This window comes from Talpa europaea, assembly GCF_964194135.1.
Source record: "Talpa europaea genome assembly, chromosome: X".
NCBI lineage: Eukaryota > Metazoa > Chordata > Mammalia > Eulipotyphla > Talpidae > Talpa > Talpa europaea.
In genome coordinates, this window is record NC_140081.1 from 77,879,499 (window position 1) to 77,901,695 (window position 22,197).

Here is a 22,197-nt window from a genome sequence, read left to right on the forward strand (position 1 = left end):
AGCCTCCTCTGCAGTTAGGTGTGGGCAGAAGTGATATATGCTACAGCTAAGCCTGGTCCCTAACAAAAGCTCTACTGTGCTGCTTTGTGGTTCACCCAATTCCCAGGTAGGATGGCTGGAAGCAGAGTATCCAGTAGAAGACTCCAAGGTCTTAGGGATTGAAGAGCCACTGGATGGAAGGAGCCTGGTCCCCTGAGATACCACTTGGAGCAGAGATGCCTTCCACTTTCACCAGGAAACCCATATTGGACTGTGATGTGAACAAAAAATACACTATTTTGTAAAGCCATTGAGATCATGTGTGGTTTTTTCCCCTCTGTATATACGTGTTAGCTTGGCTTGATCACTACATTCACCAAATCCAATCTCATTAATCTTTCCAGGCTTCGACAAGTTGTTTCTCTTCCAGGAAGCCTTCCCTGAAAACTCTAGTTCATTTTGGTCTCTGTTTTCCAGCTAAAGAAGTTGTTTGCTTTTTAAAATGTGAATTCTTTAGCAAACCTAAATAAGGGACCAGGAAAAAGACTAATTATAATAAAGTAAAAATCAAAACCAACAAGCAACTATTAACCAGAGACACAATGTGGTTGGGGGAGGGGAGGAGAGAGTAGGATCAAAACAAGGGGGGTGGGAATTGTATGGGGACTATAACCAAGATGAAAATGCATATATTGTGCAAAAATGAAAAATTATGTAAAAATATATAAAATTTAAAAAATAATTAAAAAATAAAATGTAAATTCTCTAACCATACTCTGTTCAGACAATAAGTTCCTTGAGGGTAGGAACTGGATTTCATTTTTATATCTCAATGAATCTGGTAGATGTGAACACAGATGTCCAATAAATCTTGCTGAATTATAGACTAAATTGCTACACATTTATATTGAAGCACATCCGAACTGAGTCAAATAAAGCTTGCCACGAGGTCAAGAGCTGCATATAAATTTCTCTAAAAATGAGTCCAGAAAAGAGGAATGGTAATCTCCTTAAAGACCTTCAAGAGAAGTATAGTCCTCCTTCAATTAGTGATGATTACAGTATGGGGAAAATGGAGCTGACAACCAAGAGCAAATAGAGCAAAGACAATGGATCAAATTAACTGCAAATGAATTTGATCATGTAGATAGCTTCACTGAATAGTTCAGTATCCCCTCAAATCTAATTTACTCTGTCAACACAGTTTTGTGTTATGATCTTGTGATCTCTTTCAATACTACCATCTTAGGGGTTTTAAGGAAACAGAAACCCTTAAGACTTTGTCTTATTTTCCTTCACAATGGACCACATTAGGGAAAGCAGAGAGAATAGTGACTCTAGGGTCACATCAGAGAATCTGGGTTTCTGACTTTTCTTATAAATTAACTGTAGGACTTTGGATAAGACATTTAACTGCTCAGCATTTAATTTCCTAACACATATCCTACCTACTATATAGGGCAAAATGTTGTTAAACTCACAGAGCCAATGAAAGAAAGCACTTTGAGAAGGATAAAATATTATGGTGAAACTAAGTGGTGTCTTAATTGCCCAGTTACTACTATAATTCTTTCTGGAAGTGACTTTTCTAAACCTAGAATCAAAGATTTCCACACAGGCTCTGCTTCAACATTTTAGGCTTTTGTATGTTGGACAGACAGAGTATAATATTTAAGTCCATAAAGCATTATGTAACCATTCTCAGTAGCAGAGTGTCCTATGTTAGATTCACCATAGAGACAAGGCAGCGGTTGAAAACAATTTTGTTAGCTTACTGCACTATTGAACTATTGGTGTAAAAGCCTTCAAGCTTTTATAAGATGGCTAAAGTTTTCTTCCAGAGACTCAAATAAATGAAGCTCCATGCTGTGCATTTGGCACAGGGAGACCCTGGGATGGAGTTGGTGCTGGTGTCTCACATTTAAAGGTGACATCAGCCAGCAATAATGGTGTGAGTTATTTTTCCTAGGTTTACAGAGATAGGGATGTGTGCACGTAAGGGAGATTTGGGTAAGGAGATGATTCCAGTTCACGTTGAAATGCATATCTCTTGTTTTATTTTTGTGCTAGAGTTCTTGTTCAAAAGATGCCTGCAGGCTGAGATTTAAGGGGACACAGTATATATGGGCTAAGATAAATGAAGCTTACCAAATTCAAACTGAATATTTTATATCCCCCCTTTTAAAAAAATTCTTGAAACATCAAGCAACTATATCTGGGACACTACTCAGATACATTTTGTTCCACTCCCGGCCTCTGTCATCCCAAGGAAACAAACCACCTCACAAGAACCTTATGTGAACAATTAGCCCGAGGAGGGAAAGTTCATTTATTGTCCATGGACCAGCAAAAAACTAATTGCAGTTGTTACACTCTAGAGAAAATGAGTCTCTCTCAAGGTGTGTGAATGACCAAGAAGTTCTAATAAAAAAGCAAACTAAGTAGATACCTATTCCACTTGGCCTGAATACTCAGTAGAAGCAGGATATGAGGAATTAAGTCTGACAGTGCTTACTGCTCACAAAAGTGGGCTAACTCAAGAAGAATTAAAATTTCTGTAGGATAATTAGTTGCATGTAGTGCCCATTCAGAAACAACACAGAGAGCCCATTTAAAATTCTTCCAACATCGGTACATCTTGACTAATGAAGCTAATGCTGGAAGAGAGGTTCACAAAGTCACAAGTGGCAGACAGTCATTTGCCAAAGGTAAGGCAGGTAACAAACACTGTGTGAATACAATCTTTAAACCTTTTAAATGGAAATTTAAGAGCCATTTGGGGGTACTGATTTGGGCTCAATCAAGAATGTATTATTACAGCACCTCCCCGCCTCCGCACACACATACACACAAACAACTCCTTTGACCTTTTTCTTTTCCACCCTCTGACCTACAAGGTTGATGATCTGGGCTCAAGGTTACATTGAAAATATGGGATGCTTTATTCAAAAGGGGCTGGAGACTTCCCTAGCCTGTCTTGACTAAGATTGGGGTTTCCAAGGTCATTTCCCCCTTTATTTTCTAAATTCAATCACCCAGACATGCCCATGGAGATATAAGCGGAGGAGTCTGCGAGTAGAAGCTAGGGGAGTTCCAATGGTGAGACTGACTGCAGACAGAAAAATTTACATAGTCCCGTCTCCAGGTTTTTGCCTTTGTCTAATGCTAGCAAAGAAAGCTAAGCAGCACATGTCAACGGATGACTACAGAGACCAAATAAAATAACACCTATTCATTCTGTGAAATCTTACAGAAAGGTTAATATGAGCGATGTTAATATTTATGAATTTGAGGAACTTAGTTTTCTGGCATCGTGCTGGCTTATCTGTTACATGAGAAACTGCTTCAGCAAGGCTTGCCTTAGATGGCAGGAACCCTGTATGTAATTCTGTCGGCATCTCCCGCATGCGGAAGGTGATGAGCAGTTTGCACAGGATCCTGTTACTTCTCCAGTCAAACTGGCATATGCACTGGCTCTGAAATCTGCCTTTCACTTTCCCATCACTCCGTATTTACCTGCACTGTTCCCTGTGTCTGGAAGACCCTCACCTTTTCCTACTATCCAAATCCTGCTCACCTTTCAAGACACAGTGCAACTGAGCCCGGTCTCATTGATTATTATATACAAACTGACTCAAAGACATGCACAGATCTTGCCAATTACATGAAAAAATTTCATTGGCTTTGTCTGTGGTAGAAATCACCTGAGCCTATTAGAAGAGGTGTGCTGTGCCAAACAAGTGGGTAAGGACTAAGGGTCACAACAGGTGTCATTAGGGTGCAAATCCACAGCTTGGCCTGTGACTAAAAGCATGGGGTGTTGTGATTGGGCTCATGTATGCATTTGACACACAGAGTTAGAGCCATTTTAACAAATCCATGTCACGACATCACCTACACAGGATGGGCTGAGTCATTCATTTTCCATTTAGTGTTGCCTTTTTGTTATCTACTGCTCCACTTTGCTCTCCTTGTTTTTTGATCTCTTTTTCCTCTGAGATTCACTTAGCCTATCAGGAACAGAGGTTAGAATCCAGTTGTCAGTTTTTCTTTACCGACGTATCCAGTCATTTGTTAGATTCTTTTCTTTTCCTCCAAGCCTTTCCTCTTTTGTTGCTTTTTTTCCCTGCAAATCCCAATCGGCTGGCCATTCTCAGAACCCCTGTAGAGTTTACAGTTCATACCATACCACCCAATGCTGGATTACAGTCTCCTCTAATGATTCCTTTTTCATCTCACCAACCAGACTGTATTTCATTCCTAGGCAGGGCCCATGTCTTTTTATTCCACTTATAATTTTCAAATTTCCCAAAGCACACCACATTGTTTGCTTCTTGAAAAGCTTAACGAAACAATGGAGCTCAGTCAACATGGCTCTTTTCCTAACAAAGTGTACTGGGACCATAATGTGAGCCTCACAGAGTAACTAAAACCAATGGGAGTGTGATAAATAGTATAGTGGGTCACTGACACTAGTGTCTTATTAATAGCCATTAAATATGTTGAAAGTGTTCATTAAAATGATGGTATCTCTGGATACATGTTTGACAACCAGGAGGTTTTTGTGGTAACAGAGGTGACTACAGTGTTCGATGACAACATTTAGCACAGTTATTGCCATATAGGAGTGTTTTATATGTTTACAGAATAAATGACTAAGATCCATATTAGAAACAGAGCAATGTGAGCAATTAGGGGGAAAAAGTAGTGATTCCACTCTTTTTTAAAAAGCAAAAAGGAAAACTGAGGCATATTTAAATACTGCCAGATGTCATTTCTTGAAACTGCAGTGGTCCACTAATTCAGTTGTTCAAACACTGCTAGCATTTCAAAAAAATAGAAAGGCAACAACTTAGGGCCAATTCATAAATAAGACAGTGGTTTTGATCATTTGTTAATGGACTAATTTTTTAAAACACTGAGACAGACTTGCAAAAACCCTTGTTGTTAAAACTAAACTAGATATTCTTGGGAAATAAAATAGCGCCCAGCATTAGTAAAAAAAAAAATCAAATGAAAAAAAAAAACATTTTGAGGGTGCTAAATGTTGATCTGTGGACCCTCAAAAATTTCAAGTCTAATAGGCTTAAATCAGATTTAGACCACTCTCCCCAGGAAAGCCCCCAGTTCTGCCACTCCAGGAAAGAAGAGAAGGTCCATTTCCAGGGGTCCCAAGTCCTAAGGGCTCAAGCAGGAGCTTGCCTATAGTTCTGAATTTACAGTTTTCAAGAGAACACAGAGAAAAGAGTATAGGAACCACAGTAGGCTGTCTTAGCAGCAGCCACTCTGATGGTTTTTGGCTTGGGGAAGGACAATGCAGACCTATCAATCTGTTAGCATGGCTTCAATTTCCTTGGGTTAGAGATGCTTTCCAAAACGAGGCATGATTCCTGCCCTCTAAGGAAAATTACCACTATAATCAGCTTTCTTTCCTGAGTAAATACTGGTAAAATGGGGCACCTACCCACCTTCCTTTTACCAAAAACCTATTACACAGTCTAACAAGCTTTTTGAAAAACCAAATGGAATAGCTAGTAAATGAAACTGGAAGAAAAATAGAGCAAATAACACTGGGGCTTCCTGACTAGGCTTTGATATTTGGGGCTTGAAGATAACCTCACATTTGAGTTATTAAGCCTTTGATTCCTCAGGGAGAAATTGTAAATGGGCCAGGACTCACTCTCAAGGAAACAGGGACTTTCTTTGGTCAATGATATAGCTGACTCATTATATTGGCTCTTTAATAATGAAGAAGTTCGCTGTCAGCCATTAGGGAACTCCACATTTGGGGACAAACTAGAGCAATTGGTGAAACCTGCAGCTAATGGCAGAGGCCTATATCTGATCAGCTCAGAAAACAATGAATTAATGCTGGCCACTGCAGGGGACCTTAAAGAACCTACGAGGGCTGAAGCGGGTGTGTGCTCTGATATCTTGGTGCCTGGGCCTAAAAGGTCATTAAATATTTCGAATATCATCACTATGAGTGAAAACTTTATTTAAAAGAAAATAAAATAGGGCCTCCCCGGTGGCGCAGCGGTTGAGCGCTGGGTTGCGAAGCTGCCTGCAGCCTCTGCAGTGCCGGTTCGATCCCCAGCTGCTCCCCAGCCACTGGAGGAAGGTCCCACATGGCGCGCAGACCTCTCCTGCCGCCCGCTGCTCCCCTCAGCAGAGTACTTCGATCCTTCTGCCTGCTCTGCTCCCCGCTCTGGCTCTGGTGAATTCTCTCACCCTCCTGCGTTTCTGACTGTACCCAGTGCTTGTATAAATAAATAAATAAACAAATCTTTAAAAAAACCAATAAAACAAACCACTTTTTAAGAAGGAATTGTCAGACATATATTTGCAAGTTGTTTTCGAAAGTCTTTTGACTTAATTTTTTTTATGATGAAAGAGTTCAAATGGTAAAACAACTCAGAAAATAATACTATACATTGCCATGCATCGACCACCCAAATTTAAGATATTAACATTAGCTTCACATATGACTTGTTTTAAAAAGGAAGATGTTATGGATGTAGTCAAAGGCCCATGTCTATCCCTTCCCTCCCCAGACAAAATCACTATCCTTCAGTTACTGTATATCATTCCCAAGCATGTTTTTATACCTTTGCTACATATGTACATACGCACAAATAATATATTGCTATTTTTGGCTTCAAAAATTTCTGTAGGAGATGGATGGTGGTGATCTGGCAGAACAATTTGACTGTACTTAATGCCTCTGAATTGTATACTTACCAGTGGTTAAAATGGTAAATTTTATATTTGTATATTTCACTACAATAAAAAATATGCTATTGATACCACAGCATATGTATTTTTTTGCCATTTTCTTTTATTCATGTAACATTATCCTTTGCAACTATTAATGTTTTTTTACATGTAGATCTCATTCATTTTTACTGTTGTATAATATTCAATCATTTGACAAAGTCCTATTGATGCATTATCAGGTTGTTTCCATCTTTTATACTGTAATGACATCCCAGTACATGCCTCCTTACACACAGTGTACTTGTGACTCCATACATTTTTTTATCAGCAACATTCCTACCAGAACCACTCTCCAAATTTTTTAAATACATGGTTGTAACTTCCTCCCTCTAGGTAGACAATGTATTTTTTTTTTTTTTAGGCAGTTCCAGCCTAGACCCAAGACTTGGAAGGAAGATGGCTTTGGGCTTTAATCCCATCTCTGCCACTCCCTGGCACTGTGACTTCAGTTATGTTATTAACCCTGGGCACTTCCATTTCAATTAGACAATGTATTTTTAAGCAAACAGAATTAAATGAGGTCTGATAAGAGAACTGGAATACAGCAAACAATTTTGAAAACAAAATTTTTATTGCTAATTTTGAAAAGTCTAGTTAATAATAACTATTAGAAAAAATAATAACTATTAGTTTTAAAAATTATTAACTTACTCTAATTCTCACCATCATATTTTATTCAGTACTCAGTTTGTGTCAAATATTGGCTTCACCCATAGTGTGCTATTTCATCCTCTATCAACCTATAAGGAAGGCAGGTGCACTATCTCTAATTAACAGATGAGACATTAGTGATAAACTTGAACTTTTTTATTGTCACAAAATATATACAACATAAAAGTTGTTACCATTTTAACCATTTTGATGGTCCAATTTAGTGGCATAAGCATATTCACATTGCTATGCAACCATCACCACCATCATAATTAATCAAATTAATTTTTTACATTGAACTCAGTTTAATCTGCCTGACTCCAAAGTCTCTGGAACTGCCCCAAATTTTCTAGAATTTGTGCAACCATCACTGCCATCCATCTCCTACATAGACCTTCTTAAATGTTCCAAATTTCATGCAGGCAAAATGAGCAAGGCACATACTATGATTTAAGGGTTACTGAAAGGCCTGCCCATTTGCCTTAAAAATACCTTTATTACAGGACGGCTTTTCTTGAAAGATGCAAACTTTAGGGACCTCAAGAAATATATTGTTAACTCTGGCCATATTAAGTTAGAAAAGTTCTATGTGCTTAAAAGAAATAACAAACCTGGAAAATATTTGCAACACATATCAGACAAAGGCATCCTTTCTTAATTTACAAGACAGAAAGATCAACAGCTCAGACAAGAAACTGGCAGAGGCTATGAAAGTGACTTTACTGAAAAAGAAATACAAATGGTCACAACACACATGAAATGACACAACTTCATTTATAATTAAAGAAACTCAAATTAAAACTACAAGCTATAAGATACTATTTTCCACTGATAGATAAGCACACAAAGTTTGATGATACTCAGAGCTGATGAAGGTACAGCAAAACAGACACTCTTCTATGCTATCGATGAGTGTAAGTGTTCAATTTTTGGGAAGGACAATTAGTAATGTTTACTACTGATAAAATTTAACCCTATGTATATATTCACAAAAGCACCCTTAAATGCATGAACAAGGTTGTCAATGCAGCACTGTAGTGATAGATTAAAAGGAAAAAAATGCCCAGGAAGAAGCAAATATCTAAATAAGTTATTCCATGTCCATATGTTGTAATATTATACGACTCTTAAAAACTAAGTGGAAAGATCTTCAAGATATCTCATTAAATGAAATAAGCAGAGTGAAGGCTAATCTTCACTCTGTAATGGAAAAGATACATAAAAGTCCCAGAGGAATCACAAAAATAGTGTTAACACTGGTTATAGTTATTTATTTATTTACCACCATTAACCGGGTGGAGAATATAGTCTTGCTTTTTTTTCCTATTTATTTCTCTCGCTATATTTCATATCATTGTTCATTTCTGTAAAGTTTGTTTTCTCCTCCATAAAGTCCCCATCACCAAGTCACCCATGAACCATCACCATAACACTGGTTACCTTTAAAGAGAGGAACTGTGGTGTGTGTTTTTGGGGTGAACTTTTCTATGTAGTTCAAACTGTCAAATCACAGACATCTTACTTTCATAGTTGTATGTATCAGTATGAGTGGGGTTTCTCTAAATGGTGAGATTATAGACCACTTTAATGTGGATTCTTCCTACTTCTCTTAAAAAAATAATAAAAATGCAATTAGAATATATTTTACTACTGGCCTGCCAGGATTCTATTTTTCTTCTGGGACTTAAGTTTCTTCCTTCGGGTCTCTACTAATATGCTCAGATAAGAACAACCCATCGATCATCAGTACAATGACACCCTGTCTGTAGAGCTGTCATTAGGAAAGCAGACACTGGAGACCTCAGACATTGGCCAATGGACAGAGAACGAGTGTATTTTAAAATACTAAGTTTTGTCTTTTGTTGAAGTACAAAAGTAGTAAAATCTCAGAAAATGAAAAGAAAATAAAATCACTCAAAATGCCTTATGCAGCAATGATCACTGCTCATACTTACACCACCTCTCACACTGTCTTCACACAGGCCCCTGGGCCCTTGCACACGTGGCAGCAAACAGCACATGACAGTTTTGAAACCCGAACTTTCCACTGACTATTGTTTTATGAGTATTTTCCTTGTATCTTCAGTGGTGTACCACGGTTTGGGGGTGATGGAAGTAGTTTGTCCTGGATGCAGACTGTGGGAGGGGTGCATTTTCAGTAGGAATGTTATTGGTGCTCTGGTGGTGGGTGTGGTGTGGCAATACATCTGAGGAGGGATGCACCTTCACCCTTAAATCATAATCAGTGTTGTAAATCAATGCTACCTCAATAAAAATGATATAATTTAAAAAAAAGGATGAAAGAAATATTAACAATAATAAAACCAAGGAATAGCAGATCTGCTGTTAACTATCTCCATTCACCAAAATTCTAAACAATGTCAGTGATAAAATATTCCTTCCACTGTCCACCCCCCTTGAGTATACTACTCTATGTCCATGTGATGTTGTTGAGGGGAGAGGGATGAGGAGACAGTGGATTCCTATGTAGGGAAGATAGGCTGAGGACTGGAGCAAAGGACTCAGAGTCAGCTGGTGTAGTGCCACCTATAATCTCTGGGTTAAAGTGGGAAAAATACAATCCTTGATCACTTATACAATAAAAATGGACTTCCTGGCTCTATTTCCAGTTGGGCTTTAGCCCATCATATTAAAATCATGGATTTCTAAAGACATCTGGGTTTACAGCATTTTGTCTGAGTTTTACACTCTACACCTGCTAATTCATCCAGTATTGCTAGAAGAGCAATGAAACTAAAAACATCTTCTGATGACTTCTCTGTTGTGCAGTGAGTATTCTGGACTTTCTTGGAAGTCAATGCACTGGAAGTCAATGCACATTTTAGATTCCTTCAAGAATTAAAGCTGGGTAGATTCACCACAAAATAACTTCCTTATTTCTTTGATTTTTTAGTCAGCTCCATGCATTTGGCAAACTTGAAATGATTGGACCTTCTTGTATTGATGTGGAGTAATATGGGGCCAGGATCAAAGGTTTAGTTCTAATAAAGTTTCATGCTTAAGAACCTTAAAAACAAACATTTTACATTGAAAGGAATTTCCTAATTAACTTCTAAAGAATTTGTACATTAAAACATCTTACCCTGCTGGAGAAGACTGATAAAGCAAACGTACTACCTTCTGCTAAAGAGAAACTGTATTTGGAAGGAACTTGCTATTCTCATAAAACTTTTAATAGGAAGAAGTGAATCAAATTCCTTAATTACCATTTTATGGTTGGTAAAAGGGCAAATTACATGCCATCCATTTCTAAACTTCTAAATGTCTCTGGTGCTTTTAATTAAAGCTGCCATCTAGAAACTACTAAAGCAATTTTACGCAATTAGTTATTTATAGGTTACCATAATACACCACTCAAAATATGATTTAAGTGATTTGCAGTCTGTTAGTGTGTGATCTCTGTCACTTTTTCTTTTGGTGGGGAGGAGGTTTGTCTTTTTATCAACTGAGGTGATTCTTAAGTTAACAGAGAGCTGTGATAAGGAAGCAAAGTTGGTTTGGCTAGTGATCTTTAATAAAAAGAGGGCGAATCATAATTCCGCACTGTCTGTCTCAATATGCAGGGCCCAAGTTTCATTCTAGACAGTAGTGTAGACGAAAAGTAGATCATTGTTATTCCTCCATCTCTCCACACTTTGCTTCCATTTTGCCAGATACCTGGCTTTATACTCCCCATACTACTCAGACTAGCTCCTATCCTGCTCCCCCCCACCCCAGGTGATCCCATCTATCCAAACACCTCCATCCTGTCCTTCATGCCCTCAAATTTCCCATAAGGTGTTTTAATGAGGAATTAATTTGTTGCTCTCTCAGGCAATATCCTATATTAATCACAGAAGTTCACACCTGAAGAAAATTCCTACGGAATGGACTTAGTGGTGAAACGGTAGGTTGCTAAGGGAATTAGTTTGGTTAGGGAGGCCTTGGGAGGGGGTCCCCAAAGAAATTAACACTAAAATTAGTGCATCTCAAGGTTGTCAAGGATCAAATCATATACAATACCTGAATCTGGGAAACACAAATCAAAACCACAATGAGATACCACTTGATACCTGTGAGAACAGCCCACATCAAAAAGACCAAAATCAACAGGTGCAGGCAAGGGGGTGGAGAAAAAGGAACCCTCTTACACTGTTGGTGGGAATGTAGACTGGTTTTGCCCCTATGGATAGCAGTGTGGGGGTTTCTCAAAAGACTAGCAATGGATCTACTGCAATCCCACTCCTTGATATCTACCCCCAAAATACAAAATCACTAAATCAAAAGGAAACCTGTACTTCTATGTTTCTAGCCGCACTATTTACAATAGCCAAGACATGGAAACTACCTGAGTGCCCCAAAACAGATGAGCAGATCAAGAAGATGTGGTATATATACACAATGGAATACTACTCAGTAATCAAAAAGATAAGCTCATGACATTTGCAGCAACATTTATGGAGCATATACTAAGAGAAATAAGTCTGAAGGAGAAAGACAAATACCAGATGGTGTCACTTACATGTGGAATAAAGAGAAACCAAAGGGTCATTCAAAGTCAAACCTTAAAAACAAACCTTGAGGGGCCTCCCCAGTGGCGCAGCGGTTGAGCACTGGGTTGCGAAGCTGCGCGGCCTCTGCGGCGCCGGTTCGATCCCCGGCTGCTCCCCGGCCACCGGAGGAGGGTCCCACGTGGCGCGCAGACCTCTCCTGCCGCCCGCTGCTCCCCTCAGCAGTGTACTTCGGTCCTTCTGCCTGCTCTGCTCCCCGCTCTGGCTCTGGTGAATTCTCTCACCCTCCCACGTTTCTGACTGTACCCAGTACTTGTATAAACAAACAAAACAAAATAAATAAAACATGCCTCTAAAAAAAAAAAAAACAACAAACCTTGAAAGCTGACCATAAATCTGAGGCATCCATGGGTGAGGGGAGGGAGAGGAGTGAAAACAGGAGGCTTGGTGGTGGAGGGAGACACGATGGACTTTAGTGGAGGACTATGGGTGCTTCCGTGGTGGGAGTGCTATGGTGACTTCACATGAGGGGGGAGATCCTTTACTGTCAAAGCACTGGCAAGGATGTAAAACAATGGTACTTCAGTAACAATAAATTAAAAAAAGGTTGGAGACAACTGAAATGTCTAACAATAGGGCAATAAAAAAATACCTGAACCTACTGTACCTTGACTCTTGTTTCCTTGGCGGTACCATTCCTATATAGAAATTTTCAATTCTCAGATTGACTTACAAGGGCATGAAACTTGCCTCCAGTCAAAGTAAGTTATACCGTATTCAGGTCACTATTACAAGCAGCATTATTATTAGCAAACAAAACAGCAAGCCTGATCAAAATGTCTTTGATCAGGTATTTAATGGGACTACACCACATGGTCGGCATGCATTACACTCTGTTGTGTAGGCACTGTTACTAGTGTCCGCCATGTGAGAATTTATATATCATTGTATTTGATCCCTGAAATATTACCTCTGTATTTGTTAGAATTGCATACAGACATGAAAACTAAAAAAATGTGGAGGTAAAAGATATTTAACAATGCATCTGGGGTTTATATAAAACTTGAATAATCTTAGTAGACATTTCCCTGTGTTAAGCATGGATATTACCTGGGACAATTAGTCAAGGCTAGATAGATCTAAGTGGCTTCCCTTTTGTTTGACTTCTCCCAGCTTATGGTTAGGCAGAAAGGTTCTTAAGCTCCAGTTGCTGACATAATATAAGGTCAAAGTCTATTGACCATCATAAGCAGGTATATTAGACCAAACATGAATAACAAGTTAAGCTCTCATTCTGGTTGCATAACAGGCATTAAGTCCCCTGAAAGACCAATAATATAGTTTAGGAAAGAAATCTCCCAAAGTGGAAATAGTATAGCATCACTGTGCTGTGAAGAACAAATATTTTCTCTGAATTTTAAGGTGCCATCAAAAATATTTTTCTCAAGATGCTTCTGATTCTAAGACAAGGATGTGGGTGGAAAGTTATCATGAGAAATGCTTTGAAACTGAACTGGGAATTTGATCATGGGTGGTAGAATGTTGATCTCACCCAGAAAGACTACTTCACTAGGTGACTCTTCCCAGTCTTTCCCTTGTATCTCTAGGCCTAACCTTACTTCCCCATTGTTAGCAAAATAGATCCACTTCTCTCAGAAGCGGGCTAGCAGAATGGAATACCACAAACTTTCTAGTTCTTTCTATCTACAAACTTATCCTCATCCCTACATCTATACACTGTCTTAGCATAGTTTCTTCAGTCTTTCCTTCCCATTTAAAACCTACCCCCCCACCTCTCCCAGAAATCGTTTATTAAATATTTTGTGTCATTCCATTTACTTATAACCATTGTCATGTTTTTCCATAGAAAAAGCCTCCCCTGAGCACCTTGTCCTCTATTTGTCACTCTATCTCTCACATTCAAACTTCTCAGAGGAGTGATGTTCACTAGTGGTATTTACTTTCTCATATCTCATTAGTTCATCCAATGACCAATGTGGAAATTTGGCTTCCACATCTATCACCATTCAAACCACCAGAGACAAGGTCACTGATAAATTCCTCTTTGCCTGATCCAATAGCTAAAAAGTTGTGACATTTGATACTGTTTTCCACAACTTCTTGAGACAAATTATTGCCCTGGCTTCCTGGATACAAGCTCTCCTTGTTCACTCCCCCCCCTTTTTTTTTCAGGTTTCTTCTCTGTCTCTTTCATTAAATCCCCTTCCAGTGCCTCCTTTATAAATATTAGTACTCCTTATGATTTATTTACCTCAGCCTCACTCCAGTGCATTTACTATCCTATCACCAAAATAATCTATCAAAGATGCATGCATTGGATAATCATGTCACCCTCCTGCTTTTAAATCCTTTGCCTGTAAGATAAAATCCAAATTTCCTGTTTGTGACTTTCTTACTAACCTCAAATAATTTTACTTCATCAATACTGATTTCTTTGTAGTTTCTTAAATATACCATTTGTTTTATTCATTCTGTGGCTTGCCTGTAATTCTGTTGAAGGCTGGCCTTAGTGTTAGTCCTAATGGCTATGTTACCATAACGAATCACATACTAAAGGCATCTGGGGAAAACTTTACTCCTTTCATTGTATAGAAGAACCAAAAGTACATTCTCATAACTGTGAACTATACCCTTTCTCTCATAGACAACAATGACATTCACAAGATGTCACTGATTAGAGTTTCAGTATCTCTCCATTAACCCCAAATGTAGCCTCTGTGAAGAGCAGATAGATGCCAAGGGAATCAGTAGAGCTTCAGGATGCATCTGAGATAGATCTTGGGGAGGGACAAAAACAAATGGTTTTTTGTCTAGACTTTATCATATTCAGCTTTCTTAATTGACAATAAAGTTAAAGTGACTCCTACATGATTAGTGTTATGAATACCCTAAAAATACTTTTGGAAGCTGTCAAGATTTAAGGATCATTTTCCTCCTAGGGAATGGCTCTGCAGCTGTTTGCATTCATCTGCCTATTACCTAAGTCCTGCTGAGTTCTAAGGTCAGTTTGTTTAAAGATGCACATGAAAGTAGAGATCTAATCCTTGCTGAGGTCTAAGAGAACCAAATTAAGTCATTGATTAATTTCATCGTGTCCAGTCACTCCTTCACCCTCTGTATCTACTTAAAAAAATAAATGTATTCAGTGTGTCACAAATTTTATTTTATATCCCCACCTAGTACCAGTTCACATTCTGCTTAAGTACTTGGTCATCTATTACATGACTCATTAGTTTGAGTTCTCTGTAGAATTAAAGAAAGTTGCAGTAAAAATAATAAATGGAACCTAAGTTTCAACTACATCATCCATGAATGTTTTAAAAGCGTCTTTCAAAGTCAATTCATACTCATATACAATGCTAGGGATTAGCACCCCAGCAACCCCTTTGCTCAACTTTTTTCCTTCTTCCATTACACTGAAGCATTGATAACAAAAATGGCAAATGTTTCTTTTGATTGGGATGCAAATCAAAGAGTGCAAAACTAAATCAGATAAAGACATTTCCCCAGGAGATATACCCAGGGGCTGTCTTTTGTGAACTTCCATTCAGGCACACACGTATTTTTTTTCTGTAAACAAACCTTGTAGTTAGCAGGTATAGGTCAGCAATTGAATAAGTTTAGGATTCCTGTCTCCATTCCTTAATAAAAAATTGGGGAAGTTCCTAATTGCAGAATCTTCCAACAAAATGTGACAAGGTTTCCTGGAGATTTATATGAATATGTACATTCAGAGACTATGCAAATGTTAAGTAGTGTACTATGGGTACACTACTAAGTCAGAAAAATCAGATAAAACGAGTTTTAACAGAAAAGGGAAACTAGAATAAAGTCATTTATCTTGCCAACAAATATATTTCATTCTTATTGAAAACATATCATTAGATTGAAAAGAATTTTCCAATATATTCTACCCTCCGGAGAAGCCAACAGAGATCATGGATTTCAGTTAAAAAGTAGATAGTGTGGAAGAGTGGAGGCATCACAGATCTCTCTTTTTCACCATTGGGCTTTGGAGTCAGGTAGAATCCCAGTGTTTTCTGTAAGCTGCATGGCCCTGGATAAATTTTGAACTACGTGAGTCTGTTTCTTCATCTGTTCAATGGGCATAATATTATTTATCTTGTGCATTACTGTGAAGGTTAGAGATACTGTGTATAACATGTAGCACAGTGCCTGGTGCACAGCAGGCACTCAGTAAGTTCTAGTTGTGGCTATTTTCAGACAGAGTTGGGAGGGAGATCATCCTGAGTCCTTCAGTTTACAACAGGAATCTTAGGACCCAGTGTTTGAATGACCAGCACAATGTAACAAAGCTAGTTGGTGGTATCATTGAGTCTATTTTATTGTTCAGAGAAATGAAGTCACAGTGAGGTATAGTGACCTACACAGGGTCATTCAGAGAAACACTTGTGTTACAAGGACTGAACAAGAAAGTCTAGATTCTTTAACATGATTTTCATCACAATTTGCTGCCGTTTTTTTAAAAAAAAAAAAATCCCATGGCTTCTGACCTTTTACCTTTTGCTGACTGGTTTTTAATCCCTTTTGATAATTTATTCTGACTTAAGGACAAATGATCTCAAAAGCAAATTTTATTTCATCCTATTTTTAGAGTAGATTCAGAAAATAAATTAGCTGTCTTGCAGATTAACATTTATTTGACTTACCTTGCATAATTAAGGACATGTTGGAGAGCCTGCCTATAATTGCAATATGTTGCTTGTTAAAGTCTTAGAGCAAGCTCTCTTTCCTAACCTAGAAATGGTACTCCCTAGATGTACATTTCCATTTTCTACTGATCTACAGCTTTTCTTTATTAGCTTCTAGGTGGAGAGAAAAATCAAATCTCTCCTTAAAGAAATCCATTAAACAGTTGTGGTCTTGTAAGGCAGGAGGAAGAAGGAGCTGATGTGCATGACAGTTGTAAAGCAAAAAACAAACAAATTGGGCTTTTTTGAGAGATAAAGAACCTGCAGGAGAACCTCAAAGACATAATTAGCAATTAGCAATACTCTCCTCTCAATTTGCACACTATGCTTTAATGACTTCTTGGATGTTTTTTCCTTTTTCAGGAAGTCTATGAAATTGCCCTGCAGCACTCCATATAATGAGAGTCTCACTTCTGATCCACTGCTATGGGTGAGTGCTATCTATATTCAGCATGGAGATAGGTGCTCTAGTTTGGAACTGAAGTGTTCTGACCAGTATTCTTAGATCAACTTATGTCTGGACACAGGTTCTGTCATCTGAGTGAGTTTAAGGTTCCCTAAGAGGGTCTTCAAACACTATTAACATGGCTGAAGGAGGTGTTGGGGGTTCTTAGTGTGGACACGCTTCCTTCTCCTTTGGACATCCTCTTTCACTCATTGGATCTGAGTAGAAGTTGCCAACATTAGTTTTAGTATCTTAAGTGAAAGCTGTCTTGGATGGATTAGATATTCAGTTGTCAGAAGCCTGGACCAGATGATTATAGGGCCCTGGACCACTTTGGGATGAATGAAGTGTACTGAATTATTGTAAAGGCCACTCTTAAAGAAAAAGATGAGTAAATCAAGTCGAAGGAAAATGCGTTACTAGCTATGACGAGAAGAAAAACTTACTTTAATATTAACTTTTATACATACATAAATTTTGGCAATATCACTACTTATACTTCAAGAGTTCATGTGAATCCTGTTCATCAGGACTCTATTATTGCTGCTTTCCAAGCACAGCTCCCCCCTCCCAAAGCTGCAGTGAACCAATTAGTTACATTATTTGGAAAAGCTGAGATATTCATCGTCTATGAGGTAGGTTGAACGCCAAAGGTGAGATGAGTGGTTTTCATACTAGCAGCAATTCAGGAGTATGTCAATTTTAGGCACAATACAAGCTTGATTCATTCCTATTTCTCATGCACAAATCCTAATAATACCTGCAAGAGTTAAAGTAATGTAAAAGGTGGGACCCAGTCTGATGTATTTCCTTGAAATGAGCTGTTATAGGTTGCACCTGCGTTATATATTCACTCATAAAATATTTATTGTGCACCTACTATGTGCAAGGAATGAGAGCTAGCATAAGAGAAAAAAGAAACATTTCAAAACATTTCACCATGATACTTGAGTGGGTGGGGGGGTAGTTCCTTTAGGCAAAAAAGGTCATCCCTGTTAAAATTCTTTTTAGAATACCTGGCAAAGGTAAGAGTTACCTAAGTGATCAATTACACAATAAGTATGTGTAATGGATTCTGAGCTGTACTAGATGTTGCTGGCACAGAGTGAGGAAGATTCAAAAGATGTATTACAGGTAGTTTCTCTTGCCAAGCAGCTTACCTTGGTAATAAATGAAAGACTTGCAAAGTAATAGGAGGCAAAATATAATCAAGTGCTTATAGGGTAGTGTAGACACTTAACAAAATTCAGAATTAATAGGCTGGGGTTAGCCAGGGGGGCTCTATGAAAGACTATGGCCTTGAATATGCCTTGAAGAAAGGGATGGCTTTAAACTCTGATTGTAGTTGGAATTTAATCTCCATATGGCAAATGTCAAATGGCTAAAGAGTAACCTGTTAATATTTGAAATAATAAGTGACCATCTAACAAATTAAACACATTGACCTCACCATATTTTTTGGCATAGAAAGATGTTCCTAATACATTAAGTGTGAAAAGCAGATAGAATGCTATTCTATATTATGATTCCATTTTTAGAGAATAAAATACATGATATACATAGAAAAATGTCTAGAAGCATATACATTAAAATATTAACAGTAGTTTTCTATATGTGGTAGGATTATGGGTGCCTAAAAATATTTCTTTGTGTTCTCCTTTTTCTGCAAATAGTTTGTACTATTTGGGTAATACTTAAAAAACTACATTGCTTCTTAAAAGCTACTGAAACAACTATTTCATAAAACCTAGTAAAGTAAAAGCATGCACACACACGCATACACAAAAACGTCTTGGAGAAGAAACAGGAAATGACTAAATAATTAAGGAGATAAAGTGAATGATACATAATGATAGACTTAAAAGTTGATAATCTTTCAGCTTATTGGTCTAAGATGAGTATATGATCCAAATCTATAATATCATGAAGCTGACTGAGAGAAAGAGATAGAATTCACTAAACTCCAGACAACATAATTGAAGGTTAGCCCTTGAAGATGAAGAAGTACACTTAGGACAAATAAAAGTAAAGTTGAGCCCCACAGAAAGAAAAAAAAAAGGATTTTGTTATCCTATGGGTCATATGGATTGAAAATATAAATAGCTTCAAGAATGATTTACATACATTCATGGAAGGACGGTTCATTAAAGGTTGATTGTTAAGCAAAAGCCAGGCATGTCTAGAGTCCGAGACATTTGACAAGGGTAGAAAGTGGGCACAGACATGCTTCCAATCACTGCAAGCCAAAGAGCCTGTGGCCTTGAGATTCTGGGCTGGGCCAGCAGTTAACCCCTTAGTTGTTGGACTGTAAGGAGTTTCTGGGACAGACGGGGGTGTCAGGAAGGCACTTAGAGGTCTCTGGGCAATTATTACTTATCAACCAGAAAAGAAGCCTTTTGATATTATTTTTACAGTTGTGACTATAACTGATATAATTTTAACAGTTGTAACCATAAATGTTAACAGTAATGCATACTGACTAAAAGTTAGTTCTGGATGTGCCTGTGTTCTGGGATCTGCAGAGACAATGTCAGAGACAGAATATTGAGATGGACCGACTACAGTGTGGCAATAGCCTCAGGATTTTGTGAAGTCAAAAAAATCTTTAGATGGCTACAGGATTTTTTTCTTTACCTCGAGGGCTGTTCAGCGAAGCTTCTGATGCTCTCCCGCCATCTCCACAGTGACTCTGGTCAAAAGGAAGGCACTGGTCACCTGTTCCTGCTACCACTTCAAAATTCTTGGACAGATCTTTTGTTTCCACAAGAGATTTCAACTTGTAGACTTTCCGGGTATTGGTGTCTGACAGATACAGTGATTCAGACACAGGGTCCATAGCCAGATAGTATTTGTGAGCAGGACTTGTGCTAAGGAAGAGAAAAGTAAAGTTATTCAAAGCCACTTATTTGGTATGCGCCCCCTGGGGTCTGCCTTTTATCACAAATGGAAAAATACCTTAAGACATGAAAGAATGTATGTATCTTCCTTTTTGTGTAGCAAGGAAATGAATACTAGTTTGTTTTTCTAGTAATGGGGTTTGGGTATAAAAAAAAAGATTGAATGTGTACTGCTAATCTGTGATGATGCTGACATTTCAACACCATCCATTTGGGGGTAAAAAGAGAGAAAATCCCACATTGTTTTTCTCATGCATACCTTCATACCTGGTTCTTCGGTTACCTTTAGATAACTGCCTGGATGTCCAGTCACCTCCAACATGACAAGCCCCAAATGGCATTTATTCTCTTTTCCTGCCTCCCCCCAAGCCCCTATAAACCAACTTCTCTTCTGGACTTCCTGCCTCACTTGGGGACACAAACTTCCTCCCAGGCTCCTGCCATAAACTGAGAGACACACGCTCAGATGGAGCAGTGCTGCTCAGGGGGGCTGTGCTGGACATGTACTGCCCAACTTTGCCCCACCCCCTACCAAGCTTCTCTTCATAGCTGACCCCACGCTTCCCAAGTCCATTTTTCTCCCTTTCAGGACATAATAGAACTGATTATATTTGACCTTTTTTGGTTTAAATCACAATCAGCTCTTTCTCCTAAAGGTGACACTAAAATTACCTTGATTGGATTTTGATATTCCTGAAACTCTTCAATTGTATATTCACATGGGCTCTCTTGTGTTTTTTTATCTGCATACATGGCTGAGTTCATTCATTGATTTAGCTTCTTTCTAATTTCAATTGTTTGATGGCTGCAGTAACTTTGTTTGGGGGATCTTCTGCTGAACCTGAGGTTTGTGTACTTTTGACATCATTCAAGTCCTGAACCTGGAAGTCTAACCCCTACTCCCACCTTTTCTCTCTACCCACAAGTGAGCTGTAAACTAGATTTCAGAACCAAGCTCCTCTAGCCCTCCCGACATGACATTAATTCTAGCTTTCATCATCCCTGCCTTGGATTATTTTCTGTGATTTTTGCACACTGCTGCCAGGGTTATCCTAATCACATAGATTCCGTCTTTAAATGTTTTTTTTTAACATTCCTTGGTGAGGTACACAAGCCTTTCTACACTTAATAAATTCTTTTTTTTAAGATTTATTTATTTATTTATACAAGCACTGAGTACAGTCAGAAGCGCGGGAGGGTGAGAGAATTCACCAGAGCCAGAGCAGGTTGCAGAACAGGGAGCATAAGCATCATCACTACTCTGCTTATGTCACATAAATTTTTTATTTGTATCCCCCAATAAACCATGGGATCCTGGAGGAGAGCAACCAAGTCCTGTTTCTCTCTAAAGTGCTCACTCTCCAGCAGCACTCTGCACCACACCCACTTGTCTAAGCTAGAAACCAGAAGGGATTCTTTGACTATTTCCATCATTGTCCACATCCAGTAAAAAATATCATTAAAAAAAAATCCTACCTTCCATTGTCTTCTCCAACCTGCCCACTTTTCTTTACCTCTACTGTCTTTAGACTGATTCCCCATCATCTCTCACCTGAATTCTTCATTGGTATCATTTCTGTATCATATTTGTTCACTACCTCATTCCAAAGTACTTAGTAAGTATAATGTGCCCAAGAACTGTGTGATGCTCAGGAGACTGACTGACGCACAAGATATAGCTCTTGTCTTCTTGGGGTGTGGGAATCAGATCAGTATAGAGGGAGAAAATTGAGCAGAGAGGAGCATTATCTATCACCCTGTATTAGAATTTATTCTTTTAATTATTAAAGTCCATACTAATTCAGCCCTTTTATCCATTCCTGGATTCTACCTATGATAGCAAATTAGATTTAGTTCTCATGTCTTCTGAGGCACCTTCTTGTTGTGATAGTTTCTCAGACTTTTCTGGCTGTTGATGAACAGTTTTAAAGAGTGTTGGCCAAGGACTGGTCTACTGGAATGTGTCTCACTTTCTCCTCAGAGCCAGACAGTGGTTATAGGTTTTGGGGAAGGAGACCATAAGGGTGACGTGCCATTCTCATCAAATCTAATCTAGGGTACATAAAATCAACATGGCTTAGTTGATGTGGTCCTTGATCACCTGGCAGAGGTAGTGATCAACAGATTGCTCTATTATAGTTAACAGTTCTGGAAATTTTTTTCTTTTTTTTACAATTTAAAAAGGTTAGGTTTATTAGAAGAAA

General features: G+C 38.4%; 1 protein-coding gene across 3 annotated transcripts in view; it reads right to left on the reverse strand.

Moving 5' to 3' along the window:
* The window catches only part of TENM1 (teneurin transmembrane protein 1), a gene marked incomplete at both ends in the record, with an annotated part of 529,505 nt that overhangs the window by 75,579 nt on the left and 431,729 nt on the right, over positions 1 to 22,197 (reverse strand). For all 3 annotated transcript variants that reach the window (XM_084259136.1, XM_084259137.1, XM_084259135.1), the window contains one exon: positions 19,731 to 19,963. In XM_084259136.1, the coding sequence (XP_084115262.1) occupies positions 19,731 to 19,963 (233 nt within the window). The remainder of the gene's footprint in view (positions 1 to 19,730; positions 19,964 to 22,197) is intronic.